This window comes from Physella acuta, unplaced genomic scaffold (genome assembly GCF_028476545.2).
Source record: "Physella acuta isolate Inbredline_101_S28 unplaced genomic scaffold, ASM2847654v3 ptg000435l, whole genome shotgun sequence".
Classification (NCBI taxonomy): domain Eukaryota; kingdom Metazoa; phylum Mollusca; class Gastropoda; family Physidae; genus Physella; species Physella acuta.
In genome coordinates this window covers 278,085-301,612 of record NW_026731954.1, presented here as the reverse complement: position 1 = coordinate 301,612, position 23,528 = coordinate 278,085, and the positions used below count along the sequence as shown (strand labels likewise).

The 23,528-nt window shown below is 35.3% G+C and overlaps 1 protein-coding gene across 1 annotated transcript in view; it reads left to right on the top strand.

Moving 5' to 3' along the window:
- The window catches only part of LOC131942950 (cubilin), a 70,604-nt gene that overhangs the window by 27,424 nt on the left and 19,652 nt on the right, over positions 1–23,528 (top strand). The window contains exon 11 of the mRNA XM_059302920.1: positions 23,089–23,307. Within this exon, the coding sequence (XP_059158903.1) occupies positions 23,089–23,307 (219 nt within the window). The remainder of the gene's footprint in view (positions 1–23,088; positions 23,308–23,528) is intronic.

Genomic DNA, 23,528 nt, shown 5'->3' with positions numbered 1-23,528 from the left:
GCTTTCATCCTATAGCAACAACGTTTTTTAGCGCAATTTCCATTCTGGAGAATTGCGTTTATTAACTCGTCATTTCTGGGAATGGATGGATGGATGGATGAATGTGTGTCCGGGCTTTAAGTCGTATCTCCTCCTCAACGAAGCAATATCGATGACTAGTTCCAAAAGCAATTATGTTAAGCAAGTTACGAGAATGAGCATAGGCCATAAAAATTCCGGGTTTCTTTCATGTATTTCCCGTAAAAGCCAAAAAAACTCGAAAAAATGCAGTTTTTGGCCCATATCTCGGCAACCAGACCACTTAGCGACTTGAAACATGTACCAATCGATTCCTGCCATAATTTAGAACAGTATTGCCGAAGAAAGTTTTCAAAAATATCCTCTCGTTCGGTCACAAATTTTAAAATTACATAAACACCTACAAACCGATCGCTCTTCAAGCTTGAACGCACCCAATCATTATACGTCAGAGCTATTTTTAGATAACATAAGGAAATTGCGCATAAATGTCACTAGACTTTTTTAATTAACTTGCGCGCCTACTGAACGTGATGGCGCAGCCATGGAACGCGATGACGCATCTATTGAACGTGATGACGCGTGTGGTGTGGTTGTATATACATGCCGGAAGTAGAGATCTACCATCTTAATGATTATCATGTTGATAATCAAGTTCAACTAACCAATGGTTTTAATAACCCTGCTCTTGATTTCAAGGTGCTTTGTTTAGTTAGTAGTTAGGTTTATTCCCTTATTGCCTTTGGGCAACTTGTACACAGCCCCCGCCCTTCTGCTGGTCTCTATGAAAATGCCTAAGAAACGCTCCACATCACTCACCAATCGGAAAAAGAAAGTATACAAGGCATATCAAACCAAAAATGTTTCGCTTCCTGATCTAAGTCACTTGGTGGATCCTGAGGACGACGATGTAGCAACTCAACCAACTTCCAATGAGCAGCCGGCATCAATTCAAGCTACTGTCTCACTTCATACGCTTTTTCATCACGACGCTGGTCCAAGCAATATTCGACGATCCTCTCGAAAGTCTGTGCCTACAACAAAAGCAGCTGAGTCACGGAAGCAAGCAGAAGCTAAACGAAAGGCTGAGAAGCGGGCAAACAATCCAGAATATCGAAGTGCTGAGAGGCAAGCAAATACACGACGAATGGCTACCAAAAGAGCAACTGATAATGAGTACTATGAGGAAGAGCTGGAATCAAATTCTAAGCGTTGTGCAACTTATCGTCAAGATCCCGACTATTATGAGGCCGAGCTGGAATCAAATTCTAAGCGTCGTGCAACTAATCGTCAAGATCCCGACTATTATGAGGCCGAGCTGGAATCAAATTCTAAGCGTCGTGCAACTTATCGTCAAGATCCCGACTATTATGAGGAAGAGCTGGAATCAAATTCTAAGCGTCGTGCAACTTATCGTCAAGATCCCGACTATTATGAGGAAGAGCTGGAATCAAATTCTAAGCGTCGTGCAACTTATCGTCAAGATCCCGACTATTATGAGGCGGAGCTGGAATCAAATTCTAAGCGTCGTGCAACTTATCGTCAAGATCCCGACTATTATGAGGCCGAGCTGGAATCAAATTCACAACGCCGTGCTGCTTATCGCGCAACTGAACGATTTAAAATTGTTATGGATAACATAAGGAAATTGCGCTTAAATTGTCACTAGACTTTTTAATAACTTGTTTCTATCTGCTGCGTCACCATCTCATTATGCGCGTCACATCTTCTTTCTTTCAACATACGTGCGCACCAATATTCACTCGCACCAATCTTAACTGAGAACATGCATCATAACAATTTAGGCATTTGAAAGAGACAATAGTGTTAGTGGAGGTAGGAATTGCGTGTGGCTATTGGGTCGGACAAAATAGATACGTCTATAGTGGTCATACGATTCATTTGTCGGGAGCCAATATTGTTTGTGTTGCTGTGAGAGGGCCAAGTTTAACCAGTCGGGACCCACTTCCATTTTAAGAATACCATTTCTTTGATTAGTCACATCACAACAATACAAGAGATAATCACTTGACACATTGCATATTATTTTCTAGCTCACTATTTATTCAACTATTGTACGCATTCTAAATCCACATACAACTATTCTTGATTTCAACATCTCACGGAGTACCTCTCACTATCGCTATCTAGCTCTAACTCCATATCTTTTATACCATAACAACCAGCTCCTATTGTAAAACGTCACTACCTTTTATCCGCGTCATCAATTCACGCATTCATTATATCTCTCGCACCAAAATATTCTGATAAAACACACATCATAACAAATATTTCCTGAGTCATTTTATCTGGAGCCATAATGTCGTGAGCCTATTTGTCAAGAGCCAATATGTCGGAGTCCATTTGTCGGGAACCTAAATGCCTACAATTTTCTTCATGCGTATGCCAAAAAACAAAAATTTCGTCAACTATCAAAAAATTTAAGTCGTTACATAAATTGACCCTACTCCAATATTTTTAATAAGACAATGGTGACGCAAGCAATACACGTAATGTGTTTTTGTTTACTTTTATATTTCGAGGTTCTATAGCGGTGAATCTTTTTTAAATGTACCAACTGGTAACAGAATAAAACCAAACACAAACACAAAAGGAAACACAACAGCAAACAAACACAAACGCAACGCATAAACACAAACAAAAACGTAAACACAAAAACACATCGCGAACACAAACACAACGCAAACACAAATGTCTCGAGTTCGAACCCTCGGACAGATGAGGATCGTTAGCTGGGGACAGCCACTCTTCTAGGAGAGACAACTCCAAAAGCAAACAGCTGCTGCCTTGTAATTTGTTCTTTGTTGGACAAAGGCTATGGAAGCACATTCAAAAAGAAAAACAGGCTGAAATCAGAGTCAATGGCCTCAATGATGCATAACCAGTTGACACGTAATCCTTAATTGTGTTGGAGGCGTGGTCGAGTTGGCAAAGCTCATGGTTGTTAAATTCGAAAAAAAACCTCTCGTGGTCAAACCCTCTGGCAGATAAGGCTCGATCCCTTCCAACACTAAAAATTAAGAACGAAGCAGAATAAGTAGAATAGACCGTACTCTATAATTTATCGGAAGACAATGCGATGCAAGTAAATGCAAGGCAAGTGGTTTTTACTTTTACAGTTCTAGTTTGACGGAAGGACAGAAGGAAAGAAATAAGGAAGGTCTTACAAACCTACGGCTTATATTACAAAGTTTAAAACTGACTAGAGAGCGCTTTCAAAATATATAACATAATATGAGTCATAGCCAATTTTTGGTTTCATGGGATGGGGTGTTCTAGAACTCTCTAATAACTGCCTGATTCCGTCTGGCTGCAACATAGTTATAGCTCTCTGATGCTCTCAGCATTTTTTTCTCTCTCCATATCATCTCCGTCTCTCTCTTCCCCGCTAAAACACTTACCTTTTAGTCCATTAAGGGGGCAGTATCACCCAGAAATTTGAAAATTGACGAAAAAATTTGCCAAAAAAAAACTATTATACATACACACATAAATCTTTTACCATAATAGTAAATAGCAAGGAGCTATAATACAGCACATAAAAGAAAGTTAACGTATGATGCAAACATTTTTTATAAATAATTTTACCTAAAAATGTTTACTAAGTAATTTTTGGCTGCGGTTTTCCAACATTTAGGCCCTTCCTTCCGAAAATACTCCAGGAGATGCATAACAGGGTTGCCTATGTCCGGGACTAGGAGATATACTGTTTATACATTGTGACTGATTTTGAAAATTTTAGAATTTTTCAAAGTCTGACCAAAATAATTGAACTTTGAAATTTCCCAAAAAATTTATCTCTCAACAGAATACTATTATCTTAGTCCCGGACGTAGCCAATAACGCAAGGAAGGTTTATACCAAATTTTAAGTACTTTACTTATGGTTTCGAAAAAATGTTTACCAAAAATTAAAAATGTGATAAAATATTAACAAAATATTTTTTGACAATTTATTGCCATACATATACCCTACAATTTATATACTGTATTATAGCAGAAGAAACGTTACTATTGCTGTAAAAATTTGACATGTGTATGTCAAATAGTTTTTTTTTGGTGATAGTTTTTGTTTCCCTCCCCTAGTCTGGGTGATACTGCCCCCTTAAAAAAGAAATCAAAGTTAATATTTACTCGTTCTTCGAATCAGGATATTAAACAAAACTTGTTATAAGGGAACATCCTGTTTCTTTATTATCCCTTCGTACAGTTTGCTCGTCAACAAATACTTCAACTGTTCAAACATACTTTAAAAAATGAAATGAATAATGGATGTCAAAATTGTAAGCCTTAGTTCATTGACATATTCAAATACCGAACCACAGTGGTATTGGCGTCACACGATCGTGCGTCAGCTAGTGCAGTAGCTCGGGTAAATGTGTTAACTCCTCCCAACAAAATACAAACAAAATAATTATATATAATGCTCGAACTGGTCAGGATTATTTCTGTACCAGCCACCCGCCCTTACAAACAAACGAATCCCGATTAAAGTTTCTTTGACTGCACCCTCTGTCTATTTGTGTCTGTATGTATTAGTGTTTATATGTGTGTATAAGTGTGAGTGTGTATCAGTGTTTGTGAGTGTGTGTGAGTATGAGTATGTGTATGAGAGTGTATATGTGAATGTGTGAGTGTATAGAGTGTTGTCTGTCTGAGTGTGTGAGTTTTTTTGTGCGATGGCGTATTGACTAAATCATTTTTTGCATACATATATATATATATATATATATATATATATATATATATATATATATATATATATATATATATATATTTATATATATATATTTATATATATATATATATATATATATATATATATATATATATATATATATATATATATATATATATATATATATATATGTGTGTGTGTATTATATATATATATATATATATATATATATATATATATATATATATATATATATATATATATATATATATTTAATGGTAATCAGTGATATTAAAACATATGGAAATTGGGTTGGGGGTTAACACGTGTAACATCTTATAGGTTAAGGATTCTCGATCACAAATATCAATAGCAAAAATATTAACAAATTAATGGTTAAGATGCTGGTAGACTCATCCATATTAGCCCCTTATGTTAAAAAATAATTATCTTTGCGTATAGGCCTATTTTCCATAACTAAAACAAATCACTTATTTAATAACGTTGATCATTTCCAATTTCAAATATGTGAAAGACATGTTTAGAAAATGTGCTTGATAATAAAAACAAATTGTAACTAACAAGTTCACTTATTGTTCCCAGATGTTGATGAATGCACTAATCCATGAAGTGTGCACATTTTTGCAGCAACACAGATGGTGGCTATGAATGTAGTTGTAGAGAAAGTTTTGTTCTCAATAGGTCAAATGCAAAGACATGTTTAGATAGTTGACACAATTTTCACTATATTGAATGTTTTTATGGTTTGAAGTAATAGTAGAGCACAGAGGCGTAGCGACCCTTCCCGGCGCCCGGGGACAAACTTTTCAATTTGTACCCCCCCTAAAGATTTTGATTTGCACCCCCCCCCCCCTCAAACTTTCGATTTGCACCCCCTCAACCTTTCAATTTATTTTTCCAACCCATTTTGGCGCCCCTAAGGTCGGCACCCGGGGACCTATGTCCCCCCGCCCCCCCCCCCCCCCTCGCTACGCTACTGGTAGAGCAATTTATTTACGTAGGGTGTTTAACATATAAATATACTCAGAGCTTACAGACATGCTGCTCCTGCGCGGTAGTGTGGACAAACTCGTGCGACAATAACTATGATCCAAGAACTAACCAACGTTGTTCAAATTTAGATCTAAATAACTTAGTGTTAGAGAACAGGGTAAGGCGTCTAAAGTTACACGACTGGAAACGCATGATGAAAGCCTCTTGAAATACTGTGTCAACCTTTCTTCTGAGACCGCAGGACCTCGCGGGACGGTTACGTTTGTATAAAAATATAAAGCATATATAGTATAAGAATCTCATTGGATAAAATTTGAAATCAATCTTGTAACTTAATTGCTAGTCGTATCAGGAAGTTAAGCCAAACATGTTATGAAAACATATCCTGTTTCATTATAATCGTGGTGTACACGTTTTAAGAGGTAAACAAATAATGTTTAACTTGTTCAAACAGGAAGTAGAAAAACAAAGGACGACCGACCGTCTAGGCTAGGCCCATCGTTCATGTATTTCTATGGGCGTCCGTGTTTTTATGTAATTAGAGGATCGTTTTTTCTATTATGCAAGGGTGACGGGTGAAGTTTACAGAGTGCTTTAGCAAAGTTTAAGGCCGGAAGATTTTCGTTTACGAAAAAAAATTAAGCAACACTTGTCGTTTTATTTTACGGGGACAGCGATTGTCTTGTAGACAGTTTGAAAGTACAGACTAAAATTTTAAAGTATTGTGCAGGCAAACACCAATAAGGAAATTAGTTTTTTAAAAAGTGAGTAAGACTTTGTAGGGCAAACAGGAGGAAAAACGTGTTTTAACACCACTATACAGGCGCTTAATTGCAATCTATCGTGAAAAACGTGTTTTAACACCACTATACAGGCGCATAATTGCAATCTATCGTGAAAAACGTGTTTTAACACCACTACTCAGGCGCTTAATTGCAATCTATCGTGAAAAACGTGTTTTAACACCACTACACAGGCGCATAATTGCAATCTATCGGGAAAAAACGTGTTTTAACACCACTATACAGGCGCATAATTGCAATCTATCGTGAAAAACGTGTTTTAACACCACTACTCAGGCGCTTAATTGCAATCTATCGTGAAAAACGTGTTTTAACACCACTACACAGGCGCATAATTGCAATCTATCGGGAAAAACGTGTTTTAACACCACTACTCAGGCGCTTAATTGCAATCTATCGGGAAAGAATGAGAGGCTAAAAAGAAATGGATGAATAGTTTGAAAGAGAAATATGAAAGGCTGTATAGCCAAAACAGATTGTAGATATCGTCGTGCTATACCGTGTTCAGAAGTTGTACTTCGGCTTTAATTTTGCAAGCATTTTAAATACAAGTAAATTAGGTGGTTCGTTGCAGTGGGTGTTATAAAACCAGCAATTAACTGCTAATAGTCTTCTGTGCTGCATGACTGTAATTATAGTTTCATATGCAGATGAGGGGTGCTAGAACAAAACGGTCGTTGTAAAATAACATCTCACTTGAGAAAGTTGCCTACATCTTTGGCACAAGTTATTGATTTTCTAGTCCCACATTACTTTAACTTGTTTATTGACATAAAATTGGTAAATCGTAATGTTTTTGTAAATGGCATAGTTATTACTATGTTTAGAAGAAATCCTGGTCAGTTGGTTTTTAACAATTTTATTGAAACAATATCCTCTCCCATCACATATGGGCCTACACTAGCCATATCTATTTTACTGGATAGATAAACACTCCAAATCCCCTGTTAGTAGTTATATACAATTAATGCAGATAATACCTTTAGCGATCAAGTAAAGGTCTGATCTGTACTGTCTAAATGAAGAGTATCTGGTTCAGTTTCTCATAATCAGGGTACAGAGAAAGTACTTAAATCGTTCAACGTTTTGACAGTACCTTCCTACTTTATCGTATTCGGAATATAGAGAACCTATCGTAATCTTGCAAAAAATATTTAATCAAGATTTTTCAAAATCTCGACGTTCTACGTGTCACCACGTAAAAAAATAATATAAGTACTCTATCAAATAGGTAGTTTGTATCAACTTTTTTCTGGCATCGGAAGTGGTGCTTACTCTACTTCCGGTTTCTCAAAAGCCCATAACTTGAGTACCGCTTGAGTTAGGTGGAAGAAATTTTACCTAAAAGTATTCTATCGAATTTTGAACTATTTCCGGTAATGTGAAAGTTTGTTTACTTTATAAACGTGGGAAAACAATAACGTCAATACACTTTGAGTTAAGTAGATGGAATTTCATATTTAAGAAAAATATCATATACTTGGATAAATTAAAATTTTTGAGTGACCTCTGATCCCCATTAGTAGAAGTTTACTAAAAATAAATAAATTGTTTTAAAAAAATTAAAAAAAGATTTGTATATCCCGATAGCACTGGAAGTACCACTTATGCATACCTACATATACGTGAAATTTAGGGGAGATTACTCCTGCTTTTTTTTAATTAAAAGGAACTAATATTATCACTTCTTAACAACAGTAGATTGGTACTACTGAAATTACGTTGTAAAAAATGTATAATTTTATCTTAAAAATGCTTTTATTTCTAAATGTTAAAAGATTATCCTCACACCCGCCTTTGGGGGTCGTCCATAAATGACGTCACAATCTTAGGGGGGAGGGGGGTCCGTAATTTTGTGACGATGTGTGATGAGGGGGAGGGAGGGGGTGGGTTCAGATGGTGTGACGTCAAACTTTTGCATTATAAAAAAAACAGTGTTAGAAAATAAATGTTAGACGTTTTTTCGCGTTTTAGAAAACTGTTGTAATAAATTTTAATAGGAATTGATTAAAATACTCTATTTTGACAGAGTTCAGACAAGATTTTGGAAAAATATCGTATTTTAAGAAAAAATCAACTGCAATTTTGAGGAGGGTTGTAGGCTGAGGTGTGACGTCATTTTAAGGGGGGGGGGGGGGGTCTGGCTTTTTGTGACGATGTGTGACGGAGGGGAGGGGGGATGTAAAAATTGTCAAAAAAGCGTGTCGTCATTTATGGATGACCCCTTTATTAGGTAAATGTGGAAGGTGCACATTTGATCGGTTACTGACTCTTAATAATATTTAATTTTCTGCAATGCGAAAAGTGCAGAAAAAGTTAAATCAGTATGTAAAACCGCGTAGTCTATTATTTTAACACCGACTGTGTGTAATTCAATAATGCGGCTCAAAATTAGCTTTTAATATCATTTTAAAATATATCCCCAATGGGATAATTGACGGCGTTCAGCGCGACATTCACTTCCCTCATCCCCCACCCACATCTATCTTGCGAGGCAACTGCTCTCAGATGCGACCATCAATGCAATAAAAGCTGGCGACGCTTATTAGAAAACAACATCAAAATTTGCACGTAAAGATTTTTTAAAGAGCATCTATTCGCTGTATCCAATTTAATGCAGCATAGATAATATCAAGTTTACAAACTCAAAATAACGACTTCGGTCAATAGCGTCACAAAAAGGGGGCTGGTGCGTGGACTACACAGGTGGACACCATTTTGGGGGTGACACCAAAGCGAAATGTTTGTAAAATATACTGACAAAACAATATTTAAAAAAAAATAATTATTAATCAATTAGAAGTAATAACTCTTTTAATTACACCCTTACATACATTAGTGGGTGAGACCCTACCAAAAGATATCATTGCTCGTAAGCTAGACACTATGCAACAGGTATGAAGTAAGGTTATTTCAAGAATTAGGGAGGTACTTTAATTCATGGCCTTATCCGTAGAAGATGTCCGTGAAAATCACCAAAGAACACTAAGGTAGTTTTGTTTTTTGTTGTCTTCCAGGTACCGACAATAATTAAAAAAAAAAGAACACAAGTAGGCGTATTTAGATAGAGCTTCGAGTTTGAAGTGAAGTGGTTCGGTAAGATCAATATGTAAAATTTTGATATGTCGTGATGAAGCACGACAGACACAGATAGAAAAGTAAATTATAACAAAAGTTTGTAATAAAAGCTAGTAATAATACTTTGATTAAAATCTCACAAAATCACAACTTTTAAATAGTACAAATCTCTGTAAATGACTATGTCGCTGTCGGCATATTGTTTTAACGAACTGCTTTAGTGCATGGAGCAGCTTTTATTACTACGCCGCTGTAATCTCTATATTTGAACATAGTTGTCGCCATATCCATAATGCTTTCATCTATTGAAACAGCACGATAATTCAGTCGCCGAACACGAAGTAAGGTTAAGTTACCGGATCTTTTCCTGTGAATAAAAGAAATATTGACCTTTGACATGAGAAACAGGAAGATCCGTGATTTATCAGAAAATCCCTTAAAACCGGAGCAAGGGTCCTAAAATTGAAAGCTATATAAATGAAAGTCTAGCTTCAATATTTTGCATTTTGTCAGGTATAAACTTAGTTTAATGTATTAAACCTAAATATCGAACAAACATTTACATATGTATTTTTAAAAAATATTAAAAAATATAAATGTTAACAATCTTTTTATATCAACATTTTTAAAAGTCAAATGTAATTTTTGTTTTATTCTGTGTCATTGTTTTTCAGCTTTTCCAAAATGCGAATTTCAACATTCATAGTTTTCTACATTCTGAATAGCTTGGCCATCATTGTAGGTGGTCAGACATTTACGGGTAAGTATAGTTTTAGGGTAATAATTGAACCGTTCCAAATGCATTGATTAAAATAAATCTTAACTCGAAAGTATAGATATTTTGATTTGTTTGAATAAAGGAACTCTGATTTAAAATATCTTCAATTAATACGGCTTGACTTATGCGTATAAATTTGCTAGAGAAGGAAGCCCGTTACAAAAGTAGGCCTAAATCTAGTGCTTTGAAAACATGAGCCTACATACCCGGCGAAAGTTATTTTATGAACTAGTGTATTATCCCACCTTTCTCAAATCTGTGTCGAATACATATTTCAATTATTAGTTTGTATATTTGCGATATAAATCGAAGACCTAATTATTTAGAGCTGGACTGCTTACCCGTAAGTCTCGAGTTCGAATCCGGGTTCAAGTAAGTAGACCGTCCCTTAGTCCACCCAACTCTGATGGGTACCTAACTCACGTTAGGGTAAGTAAAGGCGGCTGGGAATAGTGCTGACCACACTATCCCTTCATAGGCCGAGGTCACAGAAACAAGTGAACTCTACTTCACTTGCCCTATAGACCGTCAGGTTTGAAAGGGGAACTAATTATTTAAGTATCAACAGAATGAAATATGATAAATATAAATGGTCAGTAAAAATAAATTCTGAATAATTAAAAAAAATGTTTTACTAAAGACCTGGGGGTTTACATTTTGTATTTGTATATTCTTTACGTATCTTTAATGCCACTATTTGGTCACCAGAATGCGGCGGATCTCTCGTCGGACCAGGCGGGACAATATCGTCACCAAACTACCCCAGCAGCTACCCCAACAATGCCAGATGTAACTGGACAATCACAGCACAGCCGAACGAGATTATAAATCTTGAGTAAGTTGACATTTGTCTTTTCGCGATTTTATCTCAACTACAATAAAATTCCACTATTGGTACGTGCAGTTATCAAGCGGAGTTACGAGTGTGAAGATTTAGAGCTCTTCCCATTGACTCTCTCTCTCTCTCAATGACATATGTTAAAACTATTTTCGCCATTTTATTTCTCGCAATTTCAAAATTTGTAATTTCATAAATATACTAGTTTTTGGAATCCCGCCCTATGACAAAATCCAGCTTACGAAACTGCTAGAGGTTAAATATCTTGCTGTTCAATTTTTTAATGGGACTTATTCGCCGCTGTAAATGTAAAGTAAAGATTAACTATTTATTCAGGTAGAATCACACCTATTGCACACCGTCTTCTTACAAACAAGCTGCTAGCCTCATTCACAAGCTACCACTTACTTGTTCGGTCAAAAAAATATGTCTATTGTTAAAATTATTTATTTATATCTATATACTACTAAAAGCAAAGATGCAAAAACCTACTGATGAGAAATCAGTGTTAAAAAAAGTTCAATTTGAAAAAAAAGATAATTAAAAATGGGAGTTGGTAAATTTATAAAATCTATGTATGAACTAGTCTTAACGCAAAACTCATTAACTTAACGGATGTTAAGTGCAAAGCCGCTATTGAAGTCTGGGCGCCAAATCGTGTTTTGACGAAAATCGCACCCTCCCGGACGCCGCTCATAATAATTTTTTTCCATAGAAATCTTCTCGGGAGCATTCTTATCTCCGCCCCAAAGTGTTTTGGTACTTGGATGAACGGTGTCGAACCGCATCCTACTTTTGTTTTTTTTATATAAAGTATATTGAGAAAAATCGCAACCTCCCGCGGCACCGCCATTGCGAAAAAAAATTTTTTTTGCCTAAACCTCCCCTGGAGTGTCCTAATAAAACCCCAAAGTTTCATGGCGATCGGATAAACGGTGTAAAACCACAATCGACTTATCTTTGTATGTACAGTATATAGAGAATAATCGAATCGCGCCCTGCCGGTGCGCTACCCTTGTGAATTTGAATTCGTTTTCTTCGCAGATACCTCCCCAGGTTTATTCTTAACAACTTTCTAAAGTTTCATGGCGATCAGATGAAATGTGTAGTAATGCATTAAAGACAAACACACACACATACATACATTGCTTTATGTAATAGCCCTGCACTGGCCCATGTGAATAACCTATTGGTAAAGGACCATGACTACTTGTGTGTTTATTAAGGACCATATACCTGGGATCGCCCAGGTTTAGAAAATATATTACTTTTCGAATTAACCCTATCCACAACCAATCAAAACCAAAAATACACAAAAACGCAAACATAACACAAACTTAAACACAAATACAGACACACACGAAAACACAATCCGAAACACAAACGCAAACATAAACACACAGAAAACACAAACGCAAACGAAAAAGGAAACAAAACACACACGAAAATACAAATAGAAACATAAATGCAAACCTAAACGCAAACAGTAATTCAAAATAATGCAAAAGTAAACGCGAACATAAAGGCAAACATAAATGCTAATATAAACGCAAAGTGCTCACAGTGTAGCCCGGGGCACCAAATCGCACCCTGCAGGGACGAAGGCGGATCAACCTGATTAAACTTACAAACGACTATAATATACGAACTTATCCATAGTCTTCTGCACTAATTTAAACGAACGTAGGCGCCATATCGAACACGGGAACACTCAGGGCGCCAAATAGCACTATGTCGGAGCGCCAGAGGACTCCATGGATTCGATTTAGTGAAACTAATAAAAAGTATTGTTCCCAATGTAATGATTTTTTTAAAGGGAAGTAAATAAAACATTGCAATCAATCAATCTTTGTGAAGGGTGATACATTTTCTTTGTTTATTTCACTTGACGTTAATTAAAATTGTTAGTTTAGAAAATGAATCTTGTGTTACAAAACCATCGACATTCTATTTTTAATCCTTCATATAGACATTAAACCTTTTAAGAATATTACAGTATGGAGATCAACTCGAGTTATTTTTTACTATATACCTATTTTGGGGTTATTGGAATATTGCGAAAGAGATAGTCTTTGGTTTATGCGGTTGAAAACGTTTGCTTAACCTCTAAGTAGGACCCATTTAAATAGTTTTAGCGTTCATATATCTAATTATTTTACACAATTTATTTCAAGTGATGTAATTGATTTCCAATCATTAAATTACTAAAACGCGAAATACATTCGATAAATTTTCAGGTTCAAAACAGTCGATTTTGATGGCTATGTGGACGCTTGCCCTGATTATGCTGTAATTTATGACGGAGACAGCACAAGGTCACCTGTTATACGGCAGCTATGCAGGTACAACACATCAACAGAACTGGCTACTTTTTTCGTTCGTTCAACATCAAATAAAGTTCATGTTACTTTTACATCAGACGCTTACAATCAAAGACAAGGATTCTTGGCCAACTACTGGACACATGGTAAATTATATTTGTATTAATTATAATTAATCAACCGTTATGGTTTTAGAGAAAAATAAATCTTCAAGATGGATTTTAGTATGCATCAATACCGATACTTAGATCTCAAAGTTGAATTAAAAATTTAGTAAAACGTTTAATGCATATACCCAGTGGCGTAGCGAGGTCGGGTGGGGCACTTAATGGTGTCACCCACCCCCAGAGGCATAGAGACCCTTACCAGGGACAAACTTTCAAATTTTCGATTTGCACCCCCCCCCCCTCAAGTTTTCGATTTGCACCCCCCCCCACCTCAAACTTTCGATTTGCACCCCCCTCGAGTTTTTCTCTATATATTTTGCTATTTTTTGCCTTGGTGTCACCCCCCTAAATGGTGTCACCCGGTGCGGTCCGCACCCCCCCCCTCGCTACGCCCCTGCATATACCAAATGTTATTAACACTTTGCCGCAAATCGAAATTTGTTAGTTTTACTGTTTTCAATCTAGTTTGATTTAGTAACTAAATATTTTAAAAGGTTTCATTTACAATTTTTGCTCATTCCATAGTTATGAAATACACAGTTATAAGTTGTATTTTGGCATTATAAGTTAAAACTTTTGTTCGTATATTTGTATAGCTTGTCCATCAGGGACGTATGGTCCACAAAGATGTACACAAAACTGTAGTTGTGTGGTTGAGCACACTTTGTATTGTAACAACTTTAATGGCTCGTGTACCTGTAAGAATGGATGGACGTCACCCACCTGTGGAACCGATGTTGACGAGTGTGCTCATCCCCTAATTGAAGCTTGTCCACGCAATTATCACGTGTGCAGGAATACAATTGGCGGGTTTGACTGTGATTGCCAAGCTGGACTGGTGAGAAATGCAATTACCGGAGCTTGCGAAGGTAAATTACTAATAAAAGAGAGTAAGGTTAAATGCTATTTTTATGGTCAAGTGAAAACAAGGCATGGGATATTTTAAGTATAACTTTTATGTGGAGTGTCGTTCGCAAATAACTGTTTGTGCACATTCATACGAACTTTCCCCCTTTAACATTACGTTCAAGGGCGGGACTAAAAAGGATATATTAGGGACGGCGAGGTCTAGCGCTAGAGAGCTAGATTGTAACCCAAGAGTCTTGAGTTCAAATCCGGGTTCAAATATGTGGAACATCCGTAAGTTCAGCCAGCTCTAATGGGTATCTAACTTACGTTAGGTAAGCAAAGGCGGCTGGGCGTAGTGCTGATCACTTTATTCCTGCTTATTGATTCCACCTAGGCAGTATAAAAAATTAATATAACAAACAAAAAAAAACCAACAATGAAACACAAAGCAATATTTATCACGAGCTGACCCGCGAGGTAGCATACGCCGCTATCTAGTTGTTTTATTTTCTGCTTATCAGCCTTTTCAGCAATTCATAATTTGTGAATTCGACACTACCCCCCTCTGCTCCCGCCCAATGAAAGCAGCCGTTTACAGAAGACGCAGACAAAAAATAAAGCAGAAATTGTTACCTCCCCTTCGTTTCAAATCGTTTAAATACTAAATTATCTGCCCCTAATAGTCGTCACCAATTCAACCCATCTCTACGATTGTAAACATTTGTCGTGAACTAAATCTCACCAGACTGGTGGGTGTGGGTGTGGTAGCTATATGCCTGGAGAGCGGGGGAGTAACGGCGTGTGTTGACGAGGTGTCCTGCATGGTCCCAATAAAGAGAATTTTATATTTTTTTTTAATTTTTCAGTAATTAATAATTTGTGAATTCGACATCACCAATGCTGCGACATAAAATTTAGTAGCTAGTGAAGGACGATTATCCTCACCCTCACTTTCAACCCACCCCCTCCCCCGTTAAAGCAGCCAACCGTGACGACTGTTTACAGACGACAAAGAAAAGATCAAGCAGAACTTGTTATTACCTCCCCTTAGTTTCAAATCGCGTGAAACCTTAATTATCTGCCCCTAATATAATTCACTAATTCGACGGGGCTTTACGATTGTAAACAGCTCACCAGACTGGTGGGATGTGGGTGGTAGCGATATGGTCTTTTTAACATGCCTGGAGAGTGAGAGAGAGGGAGGTTCGTCGCGCGTCTACGTCTTGTCTCGCATGGTCACCAAAGAGAATTATATAATAGATTTTAAAATTTATTTTATTCGTACGTTTTAAAATGAAAAAAAAAGAAAAAGTCACACTTCATCTATTCATTTATGTGTATATTAAATCATAACACTTTTTATTTTGATTTGTTTTTAATTTAAGCTAACTCAAGTAGACCATGCACCAGTGCTTGTCCGGGTTTATGTGGGAAGGTAACTCTTCAAGGGCAGGTCACTCCAACAGAGCAGTGCTACTGTCCGTACAACACAAAGTTGGTTGGGGGTCAATGTCAAGGTGAGTTAGAGTGCGAAACTTGGTTTAGAAGAGAAAAAAACTAGTTTAACGTATTTATACTCTTATTAATAAGTACTAAAACGGTCAAATAACTTTCCCTTTTTACTGCTAACAGTTGCCAACAGTAGAATAATAATTGTATTGTATTATCTTTATAATCAGAAAAAAATAATGTAAAACAAACCCAGTAAAAGGGTCTGAGCCTATTCTCTACCCGGAATAGGTTAAAAGTACAGTATAATAAGTAAATAACAATGAGTGTCAGTAGCTAGTAGCAGTAATCAGTAAAATACTACGAGCCAGGTCTGATGACCACTTGTCTTTGCAAGGGTTTACAGCCGGCAAGTAAACTTAATGACCTGGCCCGATGGCTGCGGAACAAACTAGCAGTTTACGGCCTAAAATAAAATAATAACTATTTACGGTATTACGTTCTGAAATGAAACTTTGCCTTAAACAAGGTGTTATTATATTGCTTTTGGTACTGTTAAAGCATACGTCAAAGGAAAACTTTTTTTAATGGCCGAGATATATATGTTGGTACTTATAAGGACCGTCAGGAATATAGGACATTTTTAAAAAAAAAATAATTACAAAACAGGAATAAACTCTAAAATTTATTAATTAATAACATGGCAATCATTATAACAATCATGTTTATTATTTCCACACATAAATACAACTCAATATATATTTTGAGTATGGTTTTAGACTTGATTTTCTATGGGAACACATCTTAGACCTTCTTCTGACTGCACCAAACATAGAAAAAAGTGCCGAAAAGTCATACTACCTTATTCCTAAATGACACATTCTTGTCCTTGGTCTTTCTGGTGTGGTAACAGTCTCTGGACTGAACATGCTTTCTAATGGTATATAGTACACGAGCCGACCCGCGGCGTATCATACGCCGCTATTTAGTTGTTTTATTTTCTACGTTTCAGTAATTCATAATTTGTGAAATTCGACAGTACCAATGCTGCCACTGAAAATATTTGCTTTAAACTACCCCCACCTTCCTTTCCCCCAACACCTACCCTACACCCCCTCCACCCCCGTAAAAGCAGCCTCCTCTTAGTTACCTCCACTAAGTTTAAAATCGTTTCAAACTAAATTATCTGCCCTTAATAGCCGTCACTAAACCCGGCTCTACGATTGTAAACATTTAGCGTGAACCACAGCTCACCAGACCATGTAGGGGTGGGGTGGTAGGAAGCGCGCTTACAGCTTAGTGTTTTCTATCGTCTCAAAGAATAGAATTATATATATATATATATATATAGGTTTCTTGTCATTTAACTATTTCCAGCTTGCACTGGTCTAACTTATGGGAGAAACTGTGAAAGGAGTTGCAGCACTTGTAACAGGACTAACACCCAACGTTGTGACAATGTCACTGGTCAGTGTATCTGTTTACCTGGCTGGTCAGGCAGCACATGTGCTGATGACGTCAATGAGTGTGCACTTAGTGGCAACCTCATGGTTTGCAGGGAGACAACTGGCAATTATTATTGTGTGAACACCATTGGAAGCTATAGATGTGATTGTTATCAGGGTTTTGAAAAGGCAGCAAACGGAACATGTGTGAGAGCAGGTAAATGATAAATATAAGAACTTTGTGATTTTATCAGCAAAAATAATAAAATCTAAATAATAAATAATCATCGCTGTCACAGTTAATTGCTGAGCCAAGCAAAGTATAAGTACCTGTTAAGGTGGCCAAAAAAATATTTTTTTTTTACTTTTTAGCATTGCTAATAAGGAAAGTTTTCCTAATTCTTCTTTTTGTTTCATACTCATTTAATATAGATTATCGCCAAATTCAAGCTTTTAATTAAATTGCTTCCACTATCTATCTATCGTCATGACCCGAAGTGGGCAAGCGAAACTATAACCATTTGTATCTGACCATTTTCTTTCAAACGTGATACGTAGGCCAAGATCTGATATAAATTAATCGCTCCCCATATAAAGTATTGGAAATAAATTAGGCCTACATCTTACGGTTCCCTGAAATAATTATAACGATGCCAAAAGTCTACCAACAGCAGCCAATACTTATATATGAAATCTCGTGATCGTACTGCAACGTAACTTATTTTAATTTCATAAAGAAGTAGAATAAAATATCACTTCCGTTTACCGGCAATCACATAAAATTTGATAGAGACCAGTGTATATATTTTACTTGGGTATCTTACTCACGTTAAGGAAAGTAAAGGCGCCTGGGCAAAGCGCTGACCACACTATCCCGTCATATGCTGAGGTTTGAAACAGGTTAGCTCTGTCTCATTTGTACCATGGACCTTCAAGTTTGAAGGGTTACTGTACTTTACGGAAATCGCCATGAAGTAGAACGAAAAGTACGAATTCGATAAAATACTTATATATACAATTTCCTTCGCCTAACTAAAAAAGTACTCCTGGTATCCTATTCCCACACAGACACACACACTGAAAAGCACACATACACACCGACACCCATACCGACAGACACACACACACATACACAGAAAGATACACAAAGACACACAAAAACAAACATAGACAGACACACGTGCACACACATACACACAAAAATACACACACAGAAAAAACACAGGCACACACACACACAGGCATGCTTTTATGCATTCACTAAACAAGAAGAAAATAACATTTTTCTTTTAATATATTATTACTAGCTACGCTTAGGTTTTTGAACAATGTATTTAAAAAATCGTATTCTTTAGATTTCCCAATAATAATTTAAATTAATATTCTTATTTAACACCAACATTTTAAACGTAAAATTAATAAATATTTCAATCATAACCAAAGCAGGATTGATCTCATCCTAAATTTTCTCGAATATTTTATATAACACTACGGATTATGGCTACTCGGGATATAGACATGATTTTAATCAATGTTTAATTACTTACACTTAAAACATAGAATAGAATCTTGTAGAAAAAAAGAATAGCGAGCTTGCGAACGGCAAACAATATAATATGTATAACAGTGCGGAATATTAGTACTTTATAAATTCGTAAGGGCTTTTTGAGAAATCGGAAATAATGTAAAGTACAATTGGGTACAATGTTTCTTTGAGGTATAAATTGAATATAAACAAACACATAAGTAGGTTATAGATGGATTTTGAAACTGATTTGGAGAGACTGGGTGTTCAGCTCTCTATTGCCATTCCCCAATTCCAAAACAAAATGGAATTTTTCGTAAAAATGTGGGTTGATAAAATTGTTTAAACGTATATCTATAAAATAAAACCCTTTTATTGATTGTTTTTCATAATAATTTACCAAATGAATTGTCAATACATTTTTTTCATAAACAAAAACTCAAATGTGTAACCTCCCCCTCTCCCGTCACATAATTACGCCTCTCATTCACAAGGGCTATTATATTGTTTTTAATGACACCTTGTGAAAACATTTGAATATTCTATTCAGTATAATTAAGCTCTTCTACTTTTTCATTTAGTTTAAATGTTTAACAGTTAAAAACTTGGTTTTATTGTCTTAAAAAAACCCTAAACAAAAAGTTTATTAAAATTCTAATGCACTCATGACATATATATATATATAAAATGACACATATTAAAAAAATCTTAAATTATTATTTGGGATCCTCAATATGTTTAAGCTATATCATAATAACAGCTTGCAGCTTTATCTTGAACGCAAGTGAAGGAAACATCACGTCACCAAATTACCCAAATTATTATTCATCTACAACACCATGTTCATGGACCATTACAGTAGCCCAAGGGAAATCAATTACCTTAAGGTATTCTTATTTGATTAAAAACTGGAACTATCGCAATTCCAAGTCAATATTTCATAGAGAAATAAAACCCGGATTGAATAAATTAATAAGTGAGTGGTTGAGTGAGTGATATAGCGATCGATTGAACAAACAAACAAACGAGTGAACGAAAGAACGAGCGAGCTAACACACTACTCATAATTAGTATCGACAAATGGGTCTGGAAGGGTAATTAACCTTTTCGTTACAACGTTAACATAATAACATTTTGGTTGATTCACAGATTTACAAGCTTGTATGCTTACACGTACTATGACAGCTTCCTACATATTTTTGATGGGCCAAATGCTGATGCTTTTTTAATTGGTCGATATCTCAGTAATAATTACGATACACTCACAATAAAATCGACTGGAAATGCAATGCATTTGAAATTTAACTCCAGTTACAGCGTATATGGACGATTTTATGGATTATACACAACAAACGGTAATATGTATAAAGGCTTAGTATTATCTATCATTTAAAAATAACATAATAGGTTGTATGTGGGTCTAGGAAACTACTCTACCCACTCCATCAATTACCTTCTCCTGGAAATACCCCATCCACGTCATTAACCACCCGGAGTCATTAACACTGCCCATTATCACCATGTAAGTTATCACACACCCTTGGTTATTTACCCCCTCCCGAGTTGAAGAACCTTGACACTTACCCTAAACACACAAACACTTAAAACTATAGCTAACCCCGAACCCCAACACCAATTCTAACCCCAACTCTAAATATAGATCTAAAACTAACACAAACCGTGACCCTAACACTATCCCTAACCGCAACCCTAACTTATCCCTAGCTGGGCGGGGGGGGGGGGTAATTGACAGGGGAAGAGGATAATTGACGGGTGGGGGTGAATTGTCCGGCGCCCGTTTTATATAGATCTAATATGTACTTTTGTCATATGCATTCTTAATGAAATAATTGTCTGGTATTATAAACACGCAACATTAACATAGAGAAGAGGATTTGTGATATTCTATGAAGATCTAGGACCTTACCACAAATTTAATTTCCTCCTTTTATGTCCTCTCTGCCATTTCTCTTCTCAATTATCCAACCTAATTTACCCTAATCCCCTCTTGAAAATATCTACTAAACTAGGTAAACCCGGCATTTTCCTTAACTAAAATCCTAACTATAATCCTATCCCTATCTCTATTTCTCTCTAAATATACCTTTTCTATCACTATTAGTTCCCTATTCCTATCCCTTTTTCTAAATATAACCCTAAAACTAAGTGTTTCAATAATGTATTTTTAGATTATGCCAGTGGTTGCAAACAACTTATTAATGCAACTGATGAAAAACAGATACTGAAAAATCCTGGCTACCCAACATATGTCAACAACACTGTCTGCTATTGGGCAATAAACGCGCCTATTGGATACAACGTTTCTTTGAGGTATAAAATTAGAATAATTAATTGTTCTATTATTCCATCTCAATTTCATAATTTAAAGAAAAATATAATTTAATTTTTAAAAATAGTTTGTATTTTAGTTGTAGCTAGTTAACAAACTACATTTTATAATTTGTAGTATAAATGACAATTTATTAATTTACACATCAAACTGCTGTAAATTTGTTTAGTAATATTTTAATCAAATGTGTAGTTATCATACTGAAATATCTATTAGACCACGTATTTAAAACAAGTTCAATCATACATGAATTCTTTAAACGTAAATTACATTTTGTATTTGGTAATATTACATATAATAATTATGTTGCAAGTTTTTTTTTTTTTGCAGACTCATTAAATAAGCACACGCTATCAGGCTTTGTACTCTGAACAATAAAAATTTGAAATCTCATATTTAAATACATGTTTCTTTTAAATCTAGCACTGATTTAATTACATTCAGTAACGGGTGTTATTTTGCATATTTTTCAAATTCCTCTTGTTTTAGGTTTACAGAAGTCTCACTGGATACCCAAGGCAAATCATTTATTAAAGTTTACAACCCCAAAAGTGCTATTTTAGATGTCAAAGGACAATTTTATGGAACAACAAATCCAAATCCAATCACATCCACAGACAACAATTTATACGTTTTGTTCCAGTCAGATGGATCTGTAGCAGGAAAAGGTTTCAATGCCACATTCCTGAGTATGTACATAATATAAAAAATGGAATAATTATAGTTTCTCTCTCTTTTTGTATATATATATATATATATATATATATATATATATATATATATATATATATATATATATATATATATATATATACACATATGTTTTTCCGTATCAGTGAGTTGTAAAACGTCGAGATTTGTAAAAATCTCGATTTTTTTTTTTGCGCGATTACAAGACTACACGAGAAAGTAAAAAAGTTAAAACAAAGTACACAATTGTGTTTTAAATCTGAAAATTAATGGTATTATTTTTTACCAATCCCCTGCAGTTCATCTTGGCCTTTTCTGTATTTCTTTGGTGCCATCCCGACGACAACCCCCCCCTTCCGACGACCTTTTGAGTCTTTAACTTTATTAAATTTTTAAAATTTTATTTTGAGTTTTGAAATAATTCGCCGGAGCTTTGTGTGGAGTTACCACACTACAGACAGTAGTTTTTTAAGCTCTCGACTACACTTTTGTCGATTTAACTATCTATTTAGTACAGCTAAATCAACATATATATATATATATATATATATATATATATATATATATATATATATATATATATATATGAGTCATGTAATTGTAATAGTTTTAGTTTTTGCGTTGTTTTTTCATCATCTATTCTAATACATTTCAAAATGTTACATTTTCTATTTTCAGTAAATAGAAAATTGATTTATATATAATTTTTATGTGAATTTATTGACCAATTGCGTTAATTTAATCATCTTTTAATGCTTAAGAAATACAAATATTACTTAACTTACTATTGTATTAGAATTGATGGAAGTAAAAAAATATGATGTACATTTTTTGTTTCATTTAATCATTTCCATGTTTTATTGTAAACAGAATTTTATTTGATTAAAACAAAGATTTATTAGTTTTCCTTCTTCATAGGTGATCATAAAAATGTAGGTTGTATAGAAATGTTAATTTTATTATTCATTTTTAACCACATATTTTAATTACCTGCATGTGTTTTGTAAATTTAACTTCTTAAGCTTGTTAATGTTTAACTTAAAATACTTCTCTGTATACTTACAGGATGCCTCCCATTTTACTATGGTGAAGAAAGATGTACCACACCATGCAACTGTGTCAAGAACAACACACAATATTGTGACAGTTTTAACGGGGCGTGTACCTGCTACCCCGGGTGGCAGTCAGCTACATGTGCTGTTGATGTCAATGAATGTCTGAGTAATCCTTGCTATCTCACTGAAAAATGTGTGAACACTATGGGAAGTTATAGATGCATTCCTGGTAGGTTTTTTTTAAACAGCGAATATTTTACATATGAGCAGCATATAACCGGCGCTGCCCGGGCATTGAAAAAATATAAATTGTTCATTTGCATGAAAATATAGACGTTTGAGAAAATAAATATAACTTTAACCAAAACCACAACTACAAACATAGATACAACCTATACCAACCCCATACATATAAACATATTCTTAACCATCCCTGTCACTATTCATTTC